The 22,985-nt window shown below is 45.0% G+C and overlaps 1 protein-coding gene across 2 annotated transcripts in view; it reads left to right on the plus strand.

Moving 5' to 3' along the window:
• The window catches only part of ZNF292 (zinc finger protein 292), a 474,880-nt gene that overhangs the window by 129,048 nt on the left and 322,847 nt on the right, over positions 1-22,985 (plus strand). For both annotated transcript variants that reach the window (XM_085611081.1, XM_085611082.1), the window contains exon 3: positions 22,351-22,429. In XM_085611081.1, coding sequence (XP_085467207.1) covers positions 22,351-22,429 — 79 coding nt within the window. The remainder of the gene's footprint in view (positions 1-22,350; positions 22,430-22,985) is intronic.

Raw genomic sequence — 22,985 nt, forward strand, 5'->3', positions numbered from 1 at the left:
TGTTGGAGGGAAGATCTATTACGGGTCAAGGAAGCTAGGGGCGGTCCCCAGATCCCCGGGAGCCACCACAGAACTGAGCAGGAGAGTGAGTCAGGGACAAAAGGGGCACCTTAATTTGAGCCGGGGTGCCTAGGAACGCTTGCTCCAAAAATTAAGAAAACAGACATATGAGACATGGAATTGGAGGCAGAATACAATGGCAGTTTAATGAGAAGATGCAACTTCAAAGAAACCGCAGAATAGAGACATAAAGTACAAAATACAGAATCCAGATAATCATACAGCTGTCATAATATTCTCTGTATCTCAATTAATGTACTGACAGAGAGAGAGAGAAAACACATCTATAAATGCATCATGAGAAACAAGTTACACCAAGGAAAATGTTACCTAGGAACACTCACGTTTACTCTTAGAGCAAGCATTCCTGCAATTACAATACAAAATCTTTTAAATGCAAAAGTAAAGAGAACAATGGTTAAACATAACATGACATTTCATATAGGTAAAATAGAATAAGATACTTCAAGCAAAGCAGAGCAAGACATTTTAAGCAAAGGAAGACAAGAGCTCCCAGCTCTTGGGGAAAACCTGCACTGCCTGTTAACCTACATACAGACGGCGAGGTAGTCCGTCGATATCTGTGGGTGCTCCCTTTTTATATCATTTTGTGGGCTCCTTTGCACGCTACATCTACCTACGTATGCTACCCAAAAGCTTCGTCTGCAGATTTTACCAGACATTTCGTCATTTACCCACTTAATGCTGACAATGGACTGGGTGAAAAGGTCAGTCTCTCAGGCCAATCGCTTATCGTAAGTTCCATAGAGCAAGCAGAAAATAATGGGTATTGTACGGGAATTCAATATATTCATGTATAAAATCTCCTCAGTTCTCCTAACTTGACGCTCTGCGGTTGCCACTTCCTTAAAAGCGGGAAACCTGCCCAGGAAGCAAGTACCAGTCCAGGATGCAGCCTACTGTATGTCGACAGCTTCAGGGGGATGTTGAACTTTGATACCGAGCACGGAGCACTCGGGTAGGGTGGGGGCTACTAGTTTGGATCAGAAGGCCTCGCAGACCTGCCTTCAGACTGCTATACACTAAAATTGCAGAGCTATGGTCAATTTAACAAAGAGGCCTACATATTGAACAGAAAGGCCTACACAGGGGTTTTATGCTGGCTGAGTGGTAAGGATGTCTCAGGATAATTATATAGCAACACAGGACCCGCTGGTCAATTTAATACGGCCTACAAATGCAGCTGGCAGGGCAAGGACAAGGGTCTCATACTTCAGGTGTGGACAGAACGGGCCAGGGGCCCCCTGTGATACAAAATCTACCCTCCTTCAAGGCTGTGGCAATGTAATAGACCATTGTGGGCAGAAGGAAGAGGCAATGGTAGTACAACCATACATGCCAACAGACCCGATTCAGCCAGGAAACGTCCAATGTTTTTAAGCTCAAATGGGCTTTATTTGATCTGTCTCCTGTCTACAATATCCTCTTTTTCAATGTAACTCAAAGGGGAAAATCAATACCCCAGTTTTTTTTCAAAATCTCCCTCTTACCAAGTTCAAAATGTTCGCAAGTATGGTACATTGGATCATGGAAGGAAATGGGATAGGGACATGGACTTGGATAACAGAGGACAGGAGGGACATGGAGAGGTGCACCAAACTGACCCTGCAGGGCAGGCATCAGGGTTTGCAGCAGCACAATACACCACACAGGGCATGCAGGACGGGAGTGCAGCACAACAATCCATAGAAAGCAAGAGGGAGGGGACAGGACCATGCACATGGACAACAGAGAACAGAGGGGCAAGAGGCAATGGTAGCTAGCTGACCATAATGGACAGACAGGAGAGAAAGCTGCAGCATAACAGACCATAAAGGGCAGGAGGGACGGATCAGGGGCATTACAATGGAACAGACAAGCCAGGAGGGAGGGAGTAGGGCTGGGGGCAAGGGGGCAGGGCAGGAGCAGCAAGATAGCCATGGAGGTCAGGCAGGATGGGCACTAGAAGCAAGACACCATGAAGAGCAACAGTGAGACTGTGATGGCATACACACAGACCATGGAGGGAAGGTGGGAGGGGGTCAGGGGCAGCTAACTGACCACACAGGGAAGGTGGGCGGGGCCATGGCAGCACAGAAGACCATGCATGGCAAGTGGGAGGGTTAGTGGCAGCACAATGGCTATGATGGGCAAGAAGGAGGGTGGAGGGGCATGCACAAAGGACGATGGAGGATAGAAGGGAGGGTCAGGACCTGTGCACAGACAAGAAAGTTCAGGGGAAGGGACCTCACAACAGACCACACGGGGCAGGCAGGAGGAGCAGTTGCAGCACAACAGACCAGGGAGGGCAGAAGGGTGTGGCAGTACAATGGACCATGTAGGACAGGAGGAAGAGGATAGGGGCATGGCATGTGGACAGGCAGGGTGGAGGTGGCAGGGACAGGTTACAGTCATCTGACAATGCTAGGCAGGTGGGAGGGGAGTGGCAGCTCAACAGAACACTCAGAGTAGATAGGAGTGGCAGGTCCATGGGACATGGTGGGCAAAAAGGATGGAGCAGGGGCATGCACAAAGACATCGGAGGGCAGGGGGAAGGAGAATAGGGGCAGCAAGCTAAGCACAGAGTTTAAGCAGGAGGTCAATGATGGGGCATAGAATTGGGCAATGGAGGGCAGGAGGAGTGGACTGGTACATCATACTAAATTGAGGGCAGTGGCAGCACATCAGACCATGCATGGCAGGAGGGAGGAGGCTAGTCCATGGATTCACACAACAGAGGATAGAGAGGAAGGGGATGGGGCAGCAAGCTAACTGTTCAGAGAAGGCGGGTATTAGGAACTTTATTGTTTTTAAAACATTGTGTCTGTGCGAACTACTTAAAATATGAACAAGTATGCAGCATAATCTCACTTTTATTCAGGAAGAAGAGGACGTTTGTGACTGTGACTCCGGGCTCACTTGGCAGAAACACCCCCTGACCCTCCACCCCCTATCGCAAAATGTAATGCCCGTGAAAAGGGTAGGTGAACACAGTGTTATATAGAACATAGTCCTGAGAGCACGATTGAAAATGAAAACTAGATATAGTGTATGGTATAAACTATGCACCAAAAAGTGTGATATAAGATGAACTGGGCGTGAAATATAATATGCAATACATTGTGCGCAATGACAAATTCATTGGAGAGCGCGAGATAGCACAGGCACTAGCGCGTGCTATGCGATATGCGCCTTGGAGTGTAATATGCACAGGGCAGTGTTGTGTAACCTAACTAGTCTCTAAAGTTGTAATACAAAATATGTGCTGGGGAGTGTAACGTTGCATATGCACTGTGACAAAGATATGGATCCCAGATTGTAATATGTATGGCATAGCACTGTGCGTTATAACATAGGCATCGAGAAAGGCACGTTAGATGGGGCAATATAACCCGTGCGAAGACAAGTGTGGCATGACATATTCACGGGGTGGTGTTACAGTGCACATGGGCTAGAGAGTGTCATAGCATATGCACTAGCTAGTGGAATACAACACAGAGGTGTGTGGCACTCGGCAGGCAATGGTGGGTGTAACACAGCATTGGGCTCTGTCAGGAGCACGCTGTGACTCTCAAGTGATGTTCGTCCCCTTTCCAGAGAGTAAAATAAAAAGTATTACTCATCCGGCAGTGGATGTGTGTTTTATTAACCGTGAGGGGGGTTTCTTGCATAGTTTTGGTCGAATTTTTGTCGAATCCCCTTTGAATGGCTTGGTGTGCATGTGTATTAAATGTGCCCGTCAATAGCTACCCATGTTTGTATAAATAAACGACAAGGGTGTCTACCAGGATTAGGCACGGTAGGGCATCAGACATGTCAGAGCTTCACTAGTGGTGTAAATACATTCCACGTGGATTCATTGCATGCATAGTCGCCTTTTAATGAATATCACGCAAATCGTCATGGTGATAGGTACGTACGGTTTGTCCAGCATGTCCTAGGTGTGTGTATAAATATATATTTTTTAAAAATAATAAAAAACAGTGGCCGGCCCTGGGGGATGGGGTCATCAGGGCCAATAAATTAGAATAAGAAGGGGAACCAAACAGCCCTTCTTAAAAAACTAAAATAAATAAAAGACTGGCATCGTGCCGGAGGCCATGCCCCCTCCGTGCAGCACTCTGCAAACGCGCCCCCAACAGGCATCTCCAGTATGCGCCAGGGAGCTGCGCTGCAGCCAGGTGTTCTGAGGCCAAGCCCCTTTTTACACCTCTCTGCAACGCAGCTCTGTGGCGCTTACTGGAGGTACCTAGTGGTCTAGTTTGACCCTAGGGACCCTTAGGATTCAAGGGGACTTAATCTCTCAACTTAGAACAGCCACAGGGCGCGTTTACACAGTGGTGAATGGAGGGGACGGGGCCTGAGGTGACGTGTGCAAACACGCATTATGGCACGTTTTAAATTGGGGATATAATTTCCCTTCAATACTGAGGGCCCCTGGGGGCTAACTAGCCCACCAAGTGCTTCCAGTAAGCGCCACTGAGCTGCATTGCAGAGAGGTGGTCCAGGCCGTGCCACTTTTTACACCTCTCTGCAACGCAGCTCTGTGGCACTTACTGGAGGTACCTAGTGGGCTAGTTGGACCCTAGGGACCCTCAGGATTCAAATGAACTTAATCTCCCAACTAAAAATGGACACAGGGCGTGTTTACACAGTGGTGAATGGAGGGGACGGGGCCTGAGTTAACGTGTGCAAAAACGCCCTGTGGCCTGTTTTAAGAGGTAGTTTTAATCCCCATGCCCTATTATATACTAGGGGCTTACAGAGGAGGTCATGCTAATCACAGGGGGACCCCAACGCATAATGTTCCCTAGTGTATGTAGGTGTTTTCACTGTATTCTAAGTGTCTTTTAACATAGCACTGGCTCTAGGACTGGTTAGTCAGACTCAGTTACCACCAGTATCCGTCTGAAAAAGTTGAGGGTACAGGATGATTTTGCAACAAGGCTTCTTTCTGCTCTTCTTTTTGTTCTTTCTGCACGTTATCCTTCTTCCTGCACTTATCTTCGTATTTGAGGACTTCTGTTGCTTCTTTCTGCACTTCTTTTGTTTCTTTCTGTGCATTTTTTCTTCTTTCTTCACATGTCCTATCTCTGTAGGCATAGTTAGAAATTAGCATTTAAAAAACCTTTGAAATTCACAGAAAAAAACACAGGTTTCAGGCACGTTATAGTTAGGAATTAGCATTTAAAAAACCTCAGAAATTCACTGAAAAAACCATAGGTTTCAGGGGTGTTATAGTTAGCTGGACTTTTCACTTGTACAAAACCATTGAAATTCCCCCGTTATAGTTAGTTCAGCTAACTATAACTCGCGCGCCCGCAATGCACTGCTGATGACGTCACATATTACATCACTCATGACATGGTCAGTGACATCACTCATGACATCACTGATGACATCTCAAATGACATCACTGATGACATCACTGATGACATCATCCTTGTGATAGAGTGGCAGACCTCCTCTCACCCTAATATAACCTTTGATACACACATTCAAAAATAGAGACTAAAATTTTCAAAACAATGGACATACCAATACCAGTTACAACAACCTCTTCAGTAATTCTAAGATCCACATACACATCCACTCATTCACCAACAGTCCTATACAGTCACTCATACATGTACTCACTCATCATATGTACTCATACACCTATACATCCTGTTACACAATGCCACTCATCCATAGTTACTCACACACATAGTCACTCATGCTAATAAAGAATCAAACATACATTTACTTGCATATACAGTTATACACACACCACCATACTTACTTCTACGGAAACTTACACATACTTAGTCTTTTAAACAATCACTTATAGAAACACATACTTATTCATACAGGAACTCTTTCAATCTCTCACTCTCACATATACTCACATATATACACCAATAGTCACATATACTAGTTTAAAACATATGTAGTTACTCATAAAGACACTATTGAGACAGTCATTCACTCACTAACACACCCATACACACACTCATCCACCCATACAGTCCTGCACACATGCTGTGTTCAACACATACAAACAGTGAGTCACTCATTCATGCACCTATGCACTACGTAATACCCCCCACCGAACCATGCAGACACTCAGACTGATACTCAAAAAAACAACTAATAACCTATATAGACACCCATGTAGCTACTCACCAACCCATGCAGCCACTTATACACAAAGTGAGAGACTGATACAGATATTTACATATTTAAACATTACTCACTAAGCCATGTATTCACTATGATACACTTAATCAGTCAGTTACACAATCAATTTTTCAAAAACAAATCATCCATTTAGACACTTATATACCCATTTATTCTTCCATAGACCTTGAAATATACATGTATAAAACATATTTAATTTTCAGAAAAACACACATTCACTGGATGTCATCAGTGATGTCATCAGTGATGTCATTTGAGATGTCATCAGTGATGTCATGAGTGATGTCACTGACCATGTCATGAGTGATGTAATATGTGACGTCATCAGCAGTGCATTGCGGGCGCGCGAGTTATAGTTAGCTGAACTAACTATAACGGGGGAATTTCAATGGTTTTGTACAAGTGAAAAGTCCAGCTAACTATAACACCCCTGAAACCTATGGTTTTTTCAGTGAATTTCTGAGGTTTTTTAAATGCTAATTCCTAACTATAACGTGCCTGAAACCTATGGTTTTTTCTGTGATATATATATATATGTATATATGTGTGTGTATATATGTGTGTGTGTGTGTGTGTGTGTATATATATATATATATATATATATATATATATATATACCTTTTTACTTCTTCAGACACACCGGGACACTTCCTGCGCCGGTGCAACCATGGTTCCGAAGCAGCCCACAATAATCCATTAAGTTATCACTAAGTACTAAAAGTACCGTCGCACTCCTGCCCGGGATTAATCACCGCTCAGAGTCCATCCGTCATTTGAAAGATCGTATTTTTATTATTATTTACACAGCCTCAGCCAGAAAATTACCCTACGCGTTTCGGCGAGATTCACCTTGGTCACGAACCAATATATATATCCAGAAACAATCGTTACCACGTTTTCACAAGAACGATGCCATGGCCACAAAGCTTATTCTCAGCGTGCTTTTATTTCAACGGTCTTGTCACTGTACGCGTTTCGGTGAACACCTCCTTGTTCACGAGTAAGAGCGTTGTGTAAGACAACTTCATTTAACATAGTCATGTGACACCCAAATAATAAACAGTGAAAACAGATTCTCCGTATACATGGGTTTCTCAGAGCTAGGAAAACAGACGTTTCAAAACATTACTGTGCAACAGTTGCAAGTGCAAACAAGGGGGAGCTCATCAAGGTGCTCAAATTGTTCGTATAATTTTAAAGCAACAGCATAAAATTAAATGCATCTCTAACAATAGCCCTGTTTTTTCATATGGGCGTAAGGAATTAAACGTTTACCAGAGCATTTCACATATGAGATATTATCTCATAATTATAATTGGAAGACTCAGTGTAAATTATTTTTGCATGAGCGATCAAGGAATAAGCCTTTTAAACTCAATGTCAGTTCTGCCCAAGTGGGCTAGCAATTTTTTATCTCAGATTAATCGGTAAAAAGTGCACCGAAAGTATATATTTGAATCAAATCAGTGATAGCAAATCGCGCCCCAGTGGGCATACAAATCATCTTGTATACGGTGGAACAAAAAGTTTCAAAAGAATATATGTGCTGGAATAGTCAAAAAACTGTGACTTCCTCACTCAGTAAATTTCTTCTCTTCCTCATTCGTATCCCCACTCTATGCACTTAACAAGAATCAATCCGGTCGTATCCCACTCTGTTTGAACCACATTAGAGACTTGTGAAACCTAATCAAAATAAGGTGCGATTATTAAGAGTTTTTTGTTGTTGTTTACATTTGCTAAATTTCAAGTAAAAAGGAAATGAGCGTTTAAAAACAATTAAGAACAATTAATCATCTAGTCTATGGACAGTGGAGTTCTATGTTGATCAGAATTGCAATACAGAACATAAATGTAATGACTAACCCAAATGAACTGATAACCCTTCATCACCATTATGCCCTGCTGGTTGCATTGTATGATATTTTATAATCATTCTGGACTCAAGTCGTCTAAGTTCTTGAATTCTATCACCCCCTCCCTCTCTCACGGGGATATTGTCAAGAACACAGAAGGACAGTTTAGAATTGTTCTGATTATGGCAGGCCATGAAATGTCTAGCAATAGGATATTGCTTGTCGTTGTTTTTGATAGCCCTCAGATGTTCCAGTACACGTTTTTTTGCCTTGTGTATAGTACTCCCTATATAGTATTTGTCACAGGGACATCTGAGGGCTTAAACGACATACTCCGTATTGCATGTGTAATGTCTCAAGATTTTAAAGGGTTTCTTTTGGTGCGACAGTCTGACTTCTTTACAGTTAGTGCTGTATTTACAGGCTTTACACTTCCCACAAGTGTAAAACCCCTGTATTTTGCTTGTTTTAGCATTAGTAGTCATCAGAGTTCTACAAACCAGAGCAGCACTCAGGGGGGCAGCGCAGCGGCTGGGGAGCGACCTAGCAGGGCACAGGAAATATCTACGGTTTGTAGTGGACGGCCAGCACTACCAGTTCAAAGTGCTCCCCTTCGGTGTGACTACAGCACCCAGAGTCATCACAAAATGTCTCGCAGTAGTAGCAGCTCACTTGCGAAGACAACTCATTCATGTGTCGCCCTTATCTCGACGACTGGCTCGTAAAGACCAGGTCACACAGCGATTGTGTACACCACACACACAAAACAATCCAGCTGCTGCACGACTTATGTTTCACAATGAACCTCACCAAGTCACATCTTCAGCCGTCCCACACCCAACAGTATCTAGGCACCACAATAGATACTTCAAAAACCCTTGCATGCCCCAATCCAGCCAGGATAGCCACCATGCAGGCTCTCATACCAAAATATCAACCTTAACACTCACTACCAGCTCGAGTGTTTATGCAAATAATGCGGATGACGGCATCTTGCATTTTAATCGTACCTCATGCAAGACTCCAAATAAGTCCATTATAGGAATGCTTAGCACATCAGTGGAACCAGGCCCAAGGTCAGCTTACAGATCTGGTGTTGGTGGACAGCCGCACATATCGCTCTCTGCAGTGGCGGAACAAACTAACCTGTCCAAAGGGCGGCCGTTCCTAGTCCCCAGTCCCACAAATAGTGCTCACAACAGACTCATCGCTCACCGGCTGGGGAGCTCATCTCCTAAACCACACCAATTAGGGTATGTGGACCCATCAGCAGAAACTGATCCACATTAATCACATTGAATTACTGGCGATTTTTCTAGCTCTAAAATCATTCCAAGTACACCTAGTACAGAAAGCTGTCCTCATCCGTACAGACAATATGACAGCAATGTTTTATATACAAAACCGGGGGTGGGGAGGGGGGGGGGGGGAAGAGACACTCTCTCCAGCTTTCACACCTAGCGCAAAGCATATGAAGATGGGCCATTCCTCAAAAAATATATCTTCCCGGGAAACACAATCAATTTGCGGATCTACCCAGTCGTCGGAAACAGCAAATCAGCGAAGGGGACCTTCATCCGCAAGTTCATCCATTTTTCCAGATGTGGGGCCACCCAGACATAGATCTGTTCGCCACACACTTGAATGCGAAATGCCCAAGCTTCGCCTCCAGGTATCCACAGCTATTGTCCAAAGGCAATGCGATCTGGATGAACTGGTCAGGCAGATGTGCGTACTCCTTTTTTTTTTTTATTTTTTTTTTCCGCCTCTCCCTCTCATTTCCTTACTGGTGCGCAAGCTCAAACAGTCTCTCACAATGATCCTAGTTGCTCCAACATGGGCCCGGCAACCATGTTTCACAACCCTGCTGGAACTCTCAGTAGTCCCACACCAAAAGTTACACCTTTGCCCAAAGCTTCTCACACAGAACCATGGAGAAATAAGGCACCCAGATCCTGCTCATTTGAACCTAGCAATCTGACTCCTGAGGTCTTCGAGTTCGGTTACCTTAACCTTCCCTCGGCCTGAATGAATATCATTAAAGAGGCTATACACCCTACCACTTGAGCCTGCTATGCAGCAAAATGGAAAAGATTTGTTATCTACTGTAATAACGACACAATCTGTCCGATAGATGCTTCAATCCAAAACATTATTTATCTCTTGCATCTACAAAAATGTAATCTGGTATACACATCTATACGATTACATCTTGCTGCCATAGCCGCTTAACTACAAAACAGACAAAACGTGTCATTGTTTAGGGTACCTGCTGTAGGAGAGTAGGATCTGCTTCACATGGGTACCCCCACTTTTTGCTGGTGTTTCACTGTTTTTCGACCTTAGTCTGGCTGTGGCCCTGCTAATCCGGACCCCAGCCTAGTTGCTTCCTCTCTAAAATGGTTTCCATGTACATTAGGTACATATCTAATTGGATTTTGGAGTGCCTTATAAGCCCCTAGTATATGGAATCCTATGTACCTAGGGCATAGGTACCTCAGAGGCCTACATGTATTATGCCACTCCTGGGAAGCACTCCAAAATGGCACCACAGGTCTGCTACTGCAACCTGGGTAAGGGTGCGCTTGCACCCCTTACAGTGGTATAGGCTACCTATATCACTACCATTGCACACACATATACAACCTATAAGTCACTCCTATGGCAGGCCTTAACAATCCTTAAGGCAGAGTGCTTGGTTTTTATGTGAGAGGGTGCCCCATCATGAGCAGAGCCCCTCTGCAGCATTAGGAGTACCTCCTTTGTGGTGCAGCCTGACCATATACTCTTAAGTGCATTATAACCTCGTGGTAAATGCTAACTTTTTGATGGCTGCACGGAAACATGTCGTGTTTGGTGTCAAACGCTTTGGAATACTACCCCCCCCCCCCGCCAGTTCTGGCGGCGGGGGTAGCATTCCACCCTTCTAGAGGGAGAGACATGTTCACACTGGTCTAACCCAGTAGGACTTTCTACAGCCCTGGCATCACAAAATGGATGCCTTTGCCACAGACACGGGTCTGGCCTCCTGCTGCTGACCGAAACTCCGGCAGGGAAGGACTGGACAATAGGTTTCCTGTCCCAGGGAGGTGTATTCACCTCCCCAGACAGGCAGATGTGTATTGGAGCTGGGCGGGAGCATTCTCTGGTGCTTTGAAGACCTGCACTGGGGGCACACTTGGTGTCCCTGTGCATCATTCAGTTCAAACCGGTTGCAGGGGCTACCTGTCCCTCCCCTGGCGCAAAACTGGACAAAGGAAATGGATGTAACGACCCCTCTTTCCAAACCCTCCCATAGGGTGGGTCCCTAGAGTATGTCCAACCCCCAAACTTAGTATAAGTATGGGAACCCAGTCCTTGCGACTTTAGATTACCCTGGACGAAACTCTGCAACATATATCCTGGACCTTCGACTTTCTATCCTGACTAGAAGACTGAAGAAATCTCCCTTGGGGTCAAGGAGTGACTCCCCTGCTTGGCAGGCAGCAAAGAAGCAACTGTCCGGTCTGCAATTCCGAAGCTCCATTGGACGCAGAAGTCTCTGCATCCCCAGAGGAGGATTTCCTGACTTCCCCGAGGCTACCCTGAGTCCACAGCAAAGCTGAGGCCTGTGGCTATCGTGGGTGATGAGGAACAGTGACCCCTGGACACCGCGTAGTATTGCTGGTACATCGACATCTTGTGTATTCCTGAAGTTCTGCTTTGGGCTCCAAGTAGCCCCCAACCTTGAGCACTGACTGCACCGAAGATCTCTGGCCTCCACTCCACGAGTGACCCGTGGGCCAGGTTCCAGTGCAACCGCTCGAGGCTCCTTCGCGATCGCTAGCCCGTTTGCTAGTGGGTCCCCACGAAGGCAACTCCACTTCTGCTTGGGCTTTCCTGGTTGCTCCAGACATGTCCCGACTTACCCTCGCTGTGTGAGTTCCTCAGACCTTGCTGGTCTGCACCGACGTCCTTCTCTTTCCACGAGACATGCCGTTGCCAAGGCTTGTTGGGTCCATTCTTCCAGCAAGCACATCTCCTTCAGCCACGCCACCGGACTCCACTGGACCGACCACAGCTGCGTTCACTTCAGCTTCAAAAAAACTACGACCCACCACCACCCGCAACAGGTCCCCCGCCGATGCTGGAGCAAGATCACCACCGAGCAGCTCACCGCCTCCCTCAGCCAGAACACTCTCACCAGCACAACGGACCCCAACGAAGCAGCCAGCAACCTCACCAAGTGGCTGACCGCCTGCGCCGATGACCTCGCAGCACTAAAGAACCCTCCCAGCAGACACGGCAGCAAGAAAACCCCCTGGTTCACCGACGAACTCAAGGAATCCAAGAAGAACTGCCGCACCCTCGAGAAAGCCTGGCGGCTCGACCACACCACGGACAACAGGACCGCCCTCAAGCACGCCATCTGCAAACACCATCAGCTGATCCGCGCCACCAAGAAGACGGCACTCGAACGACTGGACAACAACACCCACGACAACCAGGAACTCTTCAGCATCGTCAAAGAGTTCTCCAACCCCAGCGCCGGAAATAACGACATCACTCCCTCGCAAGACCTCTGCAACTCACTCGCCTCGTTCTTCCACCGCAAGATCGCCGACATACACAACAGCTTCGACGCACAGACCACGCACCCTACCACCGAACCAATGCCCGCCACCACCACCCTCTGCAACTGGACCCCGATCAGCACCGAAAACACCACCCGCACGATGAACTCCATCCACTCCGGATCACCAACCGACCCATGCCCACACCACGTCTTCAACAAAGCAGACGCCACCATCGCACCCCATCTCCGAGACACCATCTCCTCCTTCCACACAGCCACCTTCCCGGAGAGCTGGAAGCACGCCGAGCTGACCGCCCTCCTGAAGAAACCAACAGCGGACCCCACCGACCTCAAGAACTACCGTCCCATCTCGCTCCTTCCTTTTCTGGCCAAAGTCATCGAAAAGACCGTCAACAAACAGCTGGCCGCCTTCTTCGAGACGAACGGGTACCTCGACCCCTCGCAGTCCGGGTTTTGGGCCAACCACAGCACCGAGACCGCCCTGATCGCAGCCACCGGCGACATCAGAACCCTGATCGACAACGGGGAATCAGCGGCCCTCATCCTCCTTGACCTCTCTGCGGCATTCGACACAGTCTGCCACCGAACTCTAGTGAAGCGCCTCAGCAACATCGGAATTCGAGAAAAAGCGCTGGAATGGATCATCTCGTTCCTCACCGGAATAACCCAGAGAGTCCGCCTCCCTCCGTTCAGATCCGAGGCCACCAAAGTCATCTGCGGCGTACCACAAGGATCCTCACTCAGCCCAACCCTCTTCAACGTCTACATGAGCCCCCTCGCAGCCATCGCATGCCAGCACAACCTCAACATCCTCTCCTACGCCGACGACGACTCCTGGTGGCCCCCGGCCCTGGGCACCGCTCCCAAACCGACGGACCACGCACGCAACCTGGGCTTCATCCTGGACTCCTCCCTGACAATGACCAGACAAGTCAACGCCGTCTCATCCTCGTGCTACAACACCCTGCGCATGCTCCGCAAGATCTTCAGATGGATCCCCACGGAAACCAGGAAGACCGTCACCCAGGCACTCGTCACCAGCCGACTGGACTACGGGAACACCCTCTACGCCAGAACCACAGCCAAACTTCAAAAAAGACTCCAACGCATCCAGAACGCCTCCGCCCGACTCATCCTCGACATCCCCCGACACAGCCACATCACCGGACACCTGAGAGACCTGCACTGGCTCCCCGTCAGCAAGAGAATCACGTTCAGACTCCTCACCCACGCACACAAGGCTCTCCACGACCTGGGCCCCAAGTACCTCAACGACCGTATGACCTTCTACACGCCCACCCGCCAGCTACGATCGACCGGCCACGCACTCGCCACCGTACCACGCATCCGCAGAGCCACCGCCGGAGGAAGATCCTTCTCCTACCTGGCAGCCAAGACGTGGAACTCCCTCCCCACCCACCTTCGGCGAACCCAAGACCATCTCGCCTTCAGGAAGCAGCTCAAGACCTGGCTGTTCGAGCAGTAACTTTCCCCTCCCCCAGCGCCTTGAGACCCTCCCGGGTGAGTAGTGCGCTATACAAATGACGTGATTGATTGATTGATTGATTGATTGATTCTGATTGCCGACACCGCAGCACTCGACAGACTTCGTGGGACAGATCTAATCCGGATCCTGGACTTCGTCGACGCCACCTGGACGTCGTGGCTGAAGTCAAGACAACCGTCAACTCACCTGAAGCACTCGACATCTGTGGGCATTGGTCCATCCTGCCTTCGGTCACTGGCAAGTGATCCAGACTCTGTCCCCTCTGCTTTCAGGCACCTTCCATCCTAGATCCAGGCTTGGATCTCTTCGGACACTTCTCTTCACGGCAACAGCAGTTCTTCGCCAGCTTCCATTGTAATCGAAGACGTGACCTGACACCAAAAGACACCTATGCACCCGGCTTCCCTGGGTTGAGGTAACACGAGTACTCTGGTGCTCCCATGGGTGCTAGCCCTAGAACTTCCTAAGTCCAAAAGGGTTTGGTCCTGACTTGATTCTAAGTGTCCCTAATCTTTAAATTTCCAACCGCGACATTGCCCATAGAAGCGAACAGGAACCCGCGGTTGTGTTTACACACTGCACACAGTCCCCGTAGGTCCCCTGTGTCACTACGTTGGGTGGTTCCTTGTGGTCCCAGTGATTCTACAGGTTCTAGGCCTTGTGTCTAGTTCAGTCGTGGTTCTTATACTACTTTACTGGTATATGGTTTGGTACGCCCCTAGGGCCCAAATGTGTATTTGTGCTATTACTGTTGATTGCTAACTTGTAAATTAAGTACTTCGAACTCCAGTCTCATAAAGAGACTAGAGGGGTGTGTGTTATCTTAAATACATATATTTTAAATATATACCCGGTATGGTTGTCCTTTCATTTGATCATTCAAGAGATTATAGACTGTTAAAACAAGCTGCTTTACGTTCCTTCAAGACTTAGCCTGAAGGCTGCTCTCCATAGCTACCACTAGGATAGTTTTCAATAAAGGTTGTCTTTAACCAATTCACCATAAGGGGTTGTTTGGACTGATACAAGGTGCCCACTAGAACTAGTGGACAGTATATATAAGGCCAACTTCTCACACCTGCCATCAAAGCATTCATGGAAGGACTTAAAAGGATAATTCCTCCCAGAGTTCCACCCTCTCCACAGTGGAACCTAAATATTGTCCTTACCAGGCTCATGGGCCCCCCATTTGAACCTTTACATAAATGTGAATTGCAATTTCTCACAGAACGTAGCTTTCCTTGTAGCGATCACATCTCTCAGAAGAGTTGGTGAACTCCAGGCATTAACCATATAAGAAATATTTTTGCAAATACATCACAACAAAGTGGTTCTTAAGACAAGCTCAAAATTCTTACCCAAAGTCGTTTCTGCCTTCCACCTTAACCAGTCTGTTGAGCTGCCAGTCTTTTTTCCTTGACCAGACTCAGTGGCATAACGGGCTCTTCATACTCTTGACGTCAAAAGAGCTATCCTTTATTCGATTGAAAGGACAAAAACTTTCAGGAAAACTAAACCACTTTTTGTAGCTTTAAAGGCAATCCTAATTCAAAAGCAGGAATTGCCGGGTGGATCGTTAAATGCATGCAAATATGCTACCAAAAAGTAAAGCGTACTTTATCCATTCCCCTTAGAGCGCATTCCACACGCAAACTAGGGGCTTCCATGGCATTTCTAGGGAACATTCCAATAGATATTTGTAAAGCAGAAACATGGTCTACACTGCAAACTTTTACAAAACACTATTGTGTAGCTGTGCAGGCAAAGCAACAAGCTAGTGTGGGCCAGGCTGTATTAAAAACACTTTTTCAAACCACTGCAACAGATGCAGGTAGCCACCCCTAAGGAGTAACTGCTGTACAGTCTATGCACAAGTATACGATCTACAGCTCCTATGCCATGAACGGAAAATGCTACTTACCAGTATGCATCTGTTCTTTGCATGTAGAGCTGTAGATCCGTATACGCCCACCCACCTCCCCGGATACCTTTATCTGTTCCAGTGCGATCTTACTTAGATACATTACACATGGTCATCTTTTCTATTTCTTTCTAACTCCATCCTAACCCTCCATGGCAAAAGAATCTGGAGATGGAGTTGATGCCTATGCGCACTATCGTCCTAAATAGGACTCACCTGCCTCATGGCTGAAAAGACTTCTTCCAAGACAAAAACAAAGTGCAAACATCCGAGCCCAACACTAGATGGAGATCTATGCACAAGTATACGGATCTACAGCTCCAAATGCCAAGAACAGATGCATACTGGTAAGTAGCATTTTCCTTTTTTTTTTTTTTTTTTTTTTTAAAAACCTTAGAAATTCACTAAAAAAACTAAGGTCACAGGGACATTATAGTTGGGAAATAACATTAAAAAACGGTTAAAATTCTCCAAAAAGGCAAAGTTAACACGGACGTTATAGTTAGCAAATGACAAAAAAAAGTAGAAATTCACAGAAACAATGGTTACAGGTACGTTATAGCAAATAGAATTATTTTTAAAACTTTGAAATTCACTGGAAAAAAACGCAAAGGTTGCAGGGGCGTTATAGTTAGGCTCAGATTTCACTCAAACAAGACAATTGAAATTCAGCAGTTGTTGCCTGAGCCAACTAGAACTTAAGCCACCACAATGCACTGCTTACGACCTCGTATATTACATCACTTATGACCTAGTCAGTGACATCCCCGATATCTGAAATTACATAACTGATATCATCTACAGAACCACTCGCATCCCCATTACAACCATGTATACACCCGCTCACATACCCACACAACCCCTCATATATCCATACAACTACTTACACTCACTGAGCCACTCGCACAACCACTCATTCACCCATACATCCACTCGCGCATATATACCCATGCAACCATACACACAGCCGCCCGCTCAGCCACACAGCCGCCCGCTCAGCCACACAGCCGCCCGCTCAGCCACACAGCCGCCCGCTCAGCCACACAGCCGCTCACTCATACAGCTACTAACAGAACTACTCACTGACCCATACACTCACAAAACCATTAATTCACAAACCCATTCATTCATCCACAAAAAACACTTGCATACCCATTTACACCGATACTCATACGCTCACTTACTCACTTATACAGCCACTCAAATACTTACTGTGCAAAACAGGCAGTCGCACACCCTCTCACTTACCTATACACACACACCCAGTCACTTTCCCATAGAGCCATTTATGCAGCCACTCAGTCACCCCTGCAGCCACTCACACTCGCCCACCCCTAGAGCCACTCAGCCACCCATACACATACAACCACTCATCCTCACCTACCCAAACAGCCCCCACTCACCAATGCAGCCACACAGTCACCCACCCATACAGCTACTCACACACTCACTTATTTACCCATACATCCACTCACGACCCCATAGTCAGACATCCACTCCCACACTGATACAATCACAGTGTCACTAAGATGATCTGTATTGAAAACAGTATCACTTGGTAGTACAAAGCGAATAGTAATTAAACTTATGCAATGCCCAAGTATATATCATTGGAATACATTCACTGGATGATGGCATCAGTGATATCATTTGAGATGTCATAAGTGATGTCACCAATCATGTCATGAGTGATGTAATATGTGAGGTCATAAAACGTGCATTGTGGGGGGAGTAAGTTATAGTTAGCTCAGATAACTAGAATTGCTGAATTTCAGTGGTTTTGTACGCGTGAAATCTGAGCCTAACTTGAGCGTCCCTGTAACCTTTGTTTTTTTCAGTAAAATGTATATATGAAGTGCTCCAGGGTCCCCGCAAGTGGGTGGGACTACTCGGTGCTTATAACTTTCATAAGAATTCCCCTAGAAGAGAACTAGGATTACAGGTAAGCTTTTTATCCTTCTTGAAGAACTCGCTGAAAGAAGCCTTTTTGCTACTTTCCAAGGCTTTTCTTGCTAACAACTGTATTGCATTCCTGCATGTTTGTTTCCTTTTGTTCTCACGCAACCAGATGGTGTTAGGTCACATGGATGATTTCTTCATATAATGGGATCACTGAGGGTTGGTGATTTTTAAAAGTGTTGGTGAACCTATAAAAGAGAATTGGGTGAAGGGGTAAATTTTAGAGCAAGCCGAAGTCTTTTTAAGATAAAACTCGCCCTGGGAACTAAAGTTGTACCCTATTATTGCCTGGATGTTTTGGTGGGACGGAAGTTGGCTTATCAAATCTATTATGATAGCACAGAAAGCAAGCATTGGCAAAGCCAATAGATTTTTCTTTTGGATAACACAGAGTGACTGCAGCAGTTTGCTGCTGTGCCATTCAAAAATTAAAATCGAGAAAAATGTCACACTGGTGTAAGAGGTGTAGGTGGTGCAGGAGGGAGGAGCAATAGACAGTGGGCTGGGGATAAAATACAAATTGTCAGGTGTGGGAAGGAGCAGAAAACCAGCACATGAAATACAAAGCAGCATGGGGTCAGCGGGAGAGGCACATGAAGAGAGCAACACAGTTTAAAGCAGTTAAGGTTGGCAAGGGAGATGTACATGTGAGAGCGTGCATCACTTAAGGGAGGAAGCAGCCTTGATCGGAGGGGGGGGGGGGGCAGGTATGTGGTGGGGGAGAACCACGAGACAAAGAACTTGAAAGAGCATATACATTTATGGAGTGCCTAACAAAAAAGAATAAAGTAGTTTCCTAAACGTGAGCAGTGGAAGGATAGAAGTCAGCTATTCAACAGGATAGCGAAGCTATGCTCTACGGAGGGACAAACACCGGAAGAGGAAGGCAAGCCATTGAAAAATAAGCAAGCAAATGTGTTTAAATAAAGCCAATCACTGGTAAGCAGTGAGCAGGTGGCAAGGCCACTGTAAGGTTTGAAAAACCTAAATGAGACCTATATTTGCTAAGGCACCTTTTATTGAGGATCAGCTGGATTAAAGCAAAGACGAGAGGACAGAGGAGGTGTTGTCTCTAGAGAATATTGCAGAACCTTCATTGAAGAAGTCCAAGAAGGGGAGGCAGAGGGGGACTCTCCAGTCAAAGTGTTGAGTTGACGGAGGACTCGTGTGTAGAGTAACAATTAAAGTGGAGGCTCAACTGACATTCGAAGTATGGAGGAGATCAGCGCTACCAGGAAGAAGAATAACCTATGCAGACTTAAAGGAACAGCTGGTCTGGTAAAGTTTGGAGATTTTAGTGGTGTTTACACTGAAAGAAATCTATCACCTAGTAAACAGAGTAAATGAAGGAATATATTTCACTGCAGGCTTCATGGCACCCCTATTGCTCCTTTGTGTGCATTTTGCCTGTTGAGGGGCCCAAGGAGTGTTCACAGAGAACTAAGTTTCAAATGGCAGACAGCAAATAAATAACTGTACAGAAGGCTTAGTGGCAGAACTTCCCTCTTTTACCAGTGCATAAAATGGTCTATGATGAAACCCTGCAAGATACTTTGGAAACTTAGGCAGGACCCTAGTTTGGTGTATAAACTCAAAGGCTGTAGTCTAAAACAGACAAACGTAAAGCTGATTAAATCCGAGGAAGGAGCACTCCCTACCTCCACATTATTGGAATCCCAAAGAATTAGACAGAATTGGAGCAAATTCCATAGGAACGTGGTTAAAATGAGTGACGGACTATTGTATGATAGTCCTCGACGAGGATAAAGATGTAACTGAAGATGGTCTACTTTTTTCAAGGCTTGTCTTACAAATGAAATGATTATTTTCTGAGCCGGAGAAGTGATTAACCACTTCCCTTGGGTTTTCAGTTTCAAACTTCCCAGATCGGGTATTAAATGGCGAAGAGACGGCGTGAAATGAATGTTTGTGCAAAATTTTTAAGAAATTGATTATCTTCACATCTCCTCCTTTTTGTATGTTTTACCTCCAGATAGACTGTTGGGAATGGATATTCAAAGTGTTTTTGGACCAGAAGAAGCAAACATTTTTTATTAGTGCAAATGCTTCTTGCATATGACCTTATTCCTGTGTCCTTTGTTTCTTCTTTTTGGAATTCTTAGCTCAGCCTTCTAAATAGGAGCCCAGAGAGTGCCAGTGTGTGGGAAAAAAAGGACTTGTTGGACTTTCACCTTGACTACTCAATGAATAACTTTAAGAGCATTCTGGAGCTTACAGGGGGTAAAAAAAAATATCCTGCAAAATCTCTGTAAATGGAAAAAGTCTATTTTTTCAAACTAGACTCTGCTCTTAGGACTGCAGGTCTTTTTCTGTTATTTCTCTGCTGTCTAACATCAGTCTTCTGGTTGATAAAACCAAGTTTTCTCTATTCTAATGTTTGACTATCGCTGAATCTCCTACGATGCAGAAGAAAAGGTTACTTGTAGTCCTAGTTCTGCATTGTATCAATCTTTGAAGTCCTAAAACGACCCACCTGCCTCCCTCACTGGGTATAGTATTTCACCATAAAAAGAGCACACTATAAAGCAACTGCTAGTAGAGTGCATCATGGATAGGGAAGCTCCTAGGCTGTTAAAGAGCCTTTTTTCCTTAATTTGCATACACTTATCACACCATGTTTAGCAAATCTGATGCTGCAATGCATGCTTGAAACCACTCATTAGTGGTACATGAGCTCACTTCCAGGTAAAAACGTAGCGCCTGATCTGAAGAAAAGCACCCAGTAATTGCTTATGAACATAGACACTGACAACCGGTGTAACATTTCAATAGACAGTACATTATGACAAATCCTCTGGAGTCGACAAAGGCAGAAGAGAAAATTATTCTGTTTGACTTCAATGAAGATTCATACGATGCAGGACTAGAAGTTACCTTTTCTTCTTGGTGCTTGGCTCGCCATTATACATACCAATTTTGAAGTGTGTGCTTAACATTGTTTGTCTGCTGTATTCGCTGAATCTTACTGGAGCTTGCGAATGTATCACACTGTACGAAAGCCTCAACGGTTCTCATAGCCAGTACTGGTTTTGCGTTCTTTTAGCTTTATATTCCACCACTGTCTAGTGATAACGTGGTGGTTAGTCTGTTTAATGTTTATGAATATCAGATTATCCTGTGATGGAAAAGGTTAAGTTAAATAAAATCCTAGTTTTTGGTCATGAGATTCAACACTCAACATCCTCCTTACAATCTTTGAATGGAAGGAAAATCTGTCTAAAAAATAAAAAAATACAATATTTTCAAACTGTCTCCGCACTGCACTCTGGGGCAGAATGCCTACATTTGGTTCTTGAAATGTCCATTTCATATACGATTGACTGGCAATGACCTCTGACTGAAGAAATGACAAGAGCCAATAAACAAAGTATTATGGATCCCGGTGAAGATGTTAAAAAGTACTAGGCTATCTTCAGCCTCTGTCAAAGATAAATCTGATAAAATGTCGATTACTCTGAGAATCCGGACTTAAAGTATGGTACGCGTGAAGTCCAGGTTAGAATTGGCCAAGCTACTTAGTTGTGCGATGCATCCCCCGTACCCAGTCTTGGGCTTGATTTGCATAGTTCAGGCCCCTGTGTATTTCAAGAAAATGAAGTTTGAAGAAGTTTTATTCAGGAAACAGCTGATGGTACGAAATTCAAAAATACAACATTTTTGCTTTTTGTTAATGTTCTAAGATATCAAGATGTATGAAACTCGCCAACAAGCACAGATACTCTGAGAGAAAAGGGCTACAAGTTCCCAGGAACAGATATTCTGGTTTAATTTTAAAACTTATTTTATTATATATATATGTGTATATATGTGTGTGTGTGTGTGTGTGTGTGTGTGTGTGTGTGTGTGTGTGTGTGTATGTATATATATATATATATATATATATATATATATATATATATATATATATATATATATAATTTAGTACCTTTTAAATGGACTTTTTTGAATTGCGTGCTCTCTGAGGAGTAATTGTGTGAACACACCACATACTCCTCATCCTGCTTCTTACTCAAGTACAAATTGTATGTTTTCTCAGCCACCTGCATTTTGCACTAATACATTTTAATCTTAGTGACCTGAATTAATGGGGATGCCGCAGCCCTCAAATTTTGATTGAAAAGCTTGGCAGTTTTACTCTGTTTTTTATTTGATTGCCGACATCTTTTGCTTAGTGCAGCTATTGTGTGACCTTGATACTTTATTAAAATAGCTTTGAGGGTCATTTTTTTTCTGGTATTATCATTTCAGCACTTCCATTTTGGTTTTACAGGAGCTGTGTTGAGCTTTTACTTGGTCTGCCTCACGATTTGCCAGAAAAGCATTGGAAGGAATTTCAAACTGCTGTACAGGTGTGAGATTTCTTTATTTTTCTCTTAAAACTAGATCCCACTGAGTTTAAATTAGTTGGTGAATCGTCTGTGTACTAACCTACATTAATGGTGTTATCTTGTTATAAACTTAAATATTAGTTTTTAGTCAGATCCTTTTAATTGCCCCACATTCTAAATGTGCATGATTGTCACCTTGCATGGTTATTTACCAGTATATAGTATGCTTGACTGTTGATCATCTTTACTAACTTCCTCAGTATTTGAGCGAACTTTTAACTTTTTCAAACCAATGTTTCAACATTAAAATCTTCATTAAAGAGCAGTGCATAAATGCACCAGAATTACGTAGCTCTCGCACAGTAAAACGTTCCTGTAGGTAATTGGATTATTTTTTTGAATGGGCGAGTTTCCACTTCAAAGACTAATCCCAAGAATGATGTTGATGGGTTGCAGCCGTCAGTTCCGTGGAAACACTCTACATTCAGACTTAGAAACTTTTCAGGAAGTCAGATCTCCTTCAGTGGGGAAAACCAGCAAGTTCAATCTGACCGGCGATTCAACTGCTTCGGGTCGC

This window comes from Triturus cristatus, chromosome 6, assembly GCF_964204655.1.
Source record: "Triturus cristatus chromosome 6, aTriCri1.1, whole genome shotgun sequence".
Taxonomy (NCBI): Eukaryota; Metazoa; Chordata; class Amphibia; order Caudata; family Salamandridae; genus Triturus; species Triturus cristatus.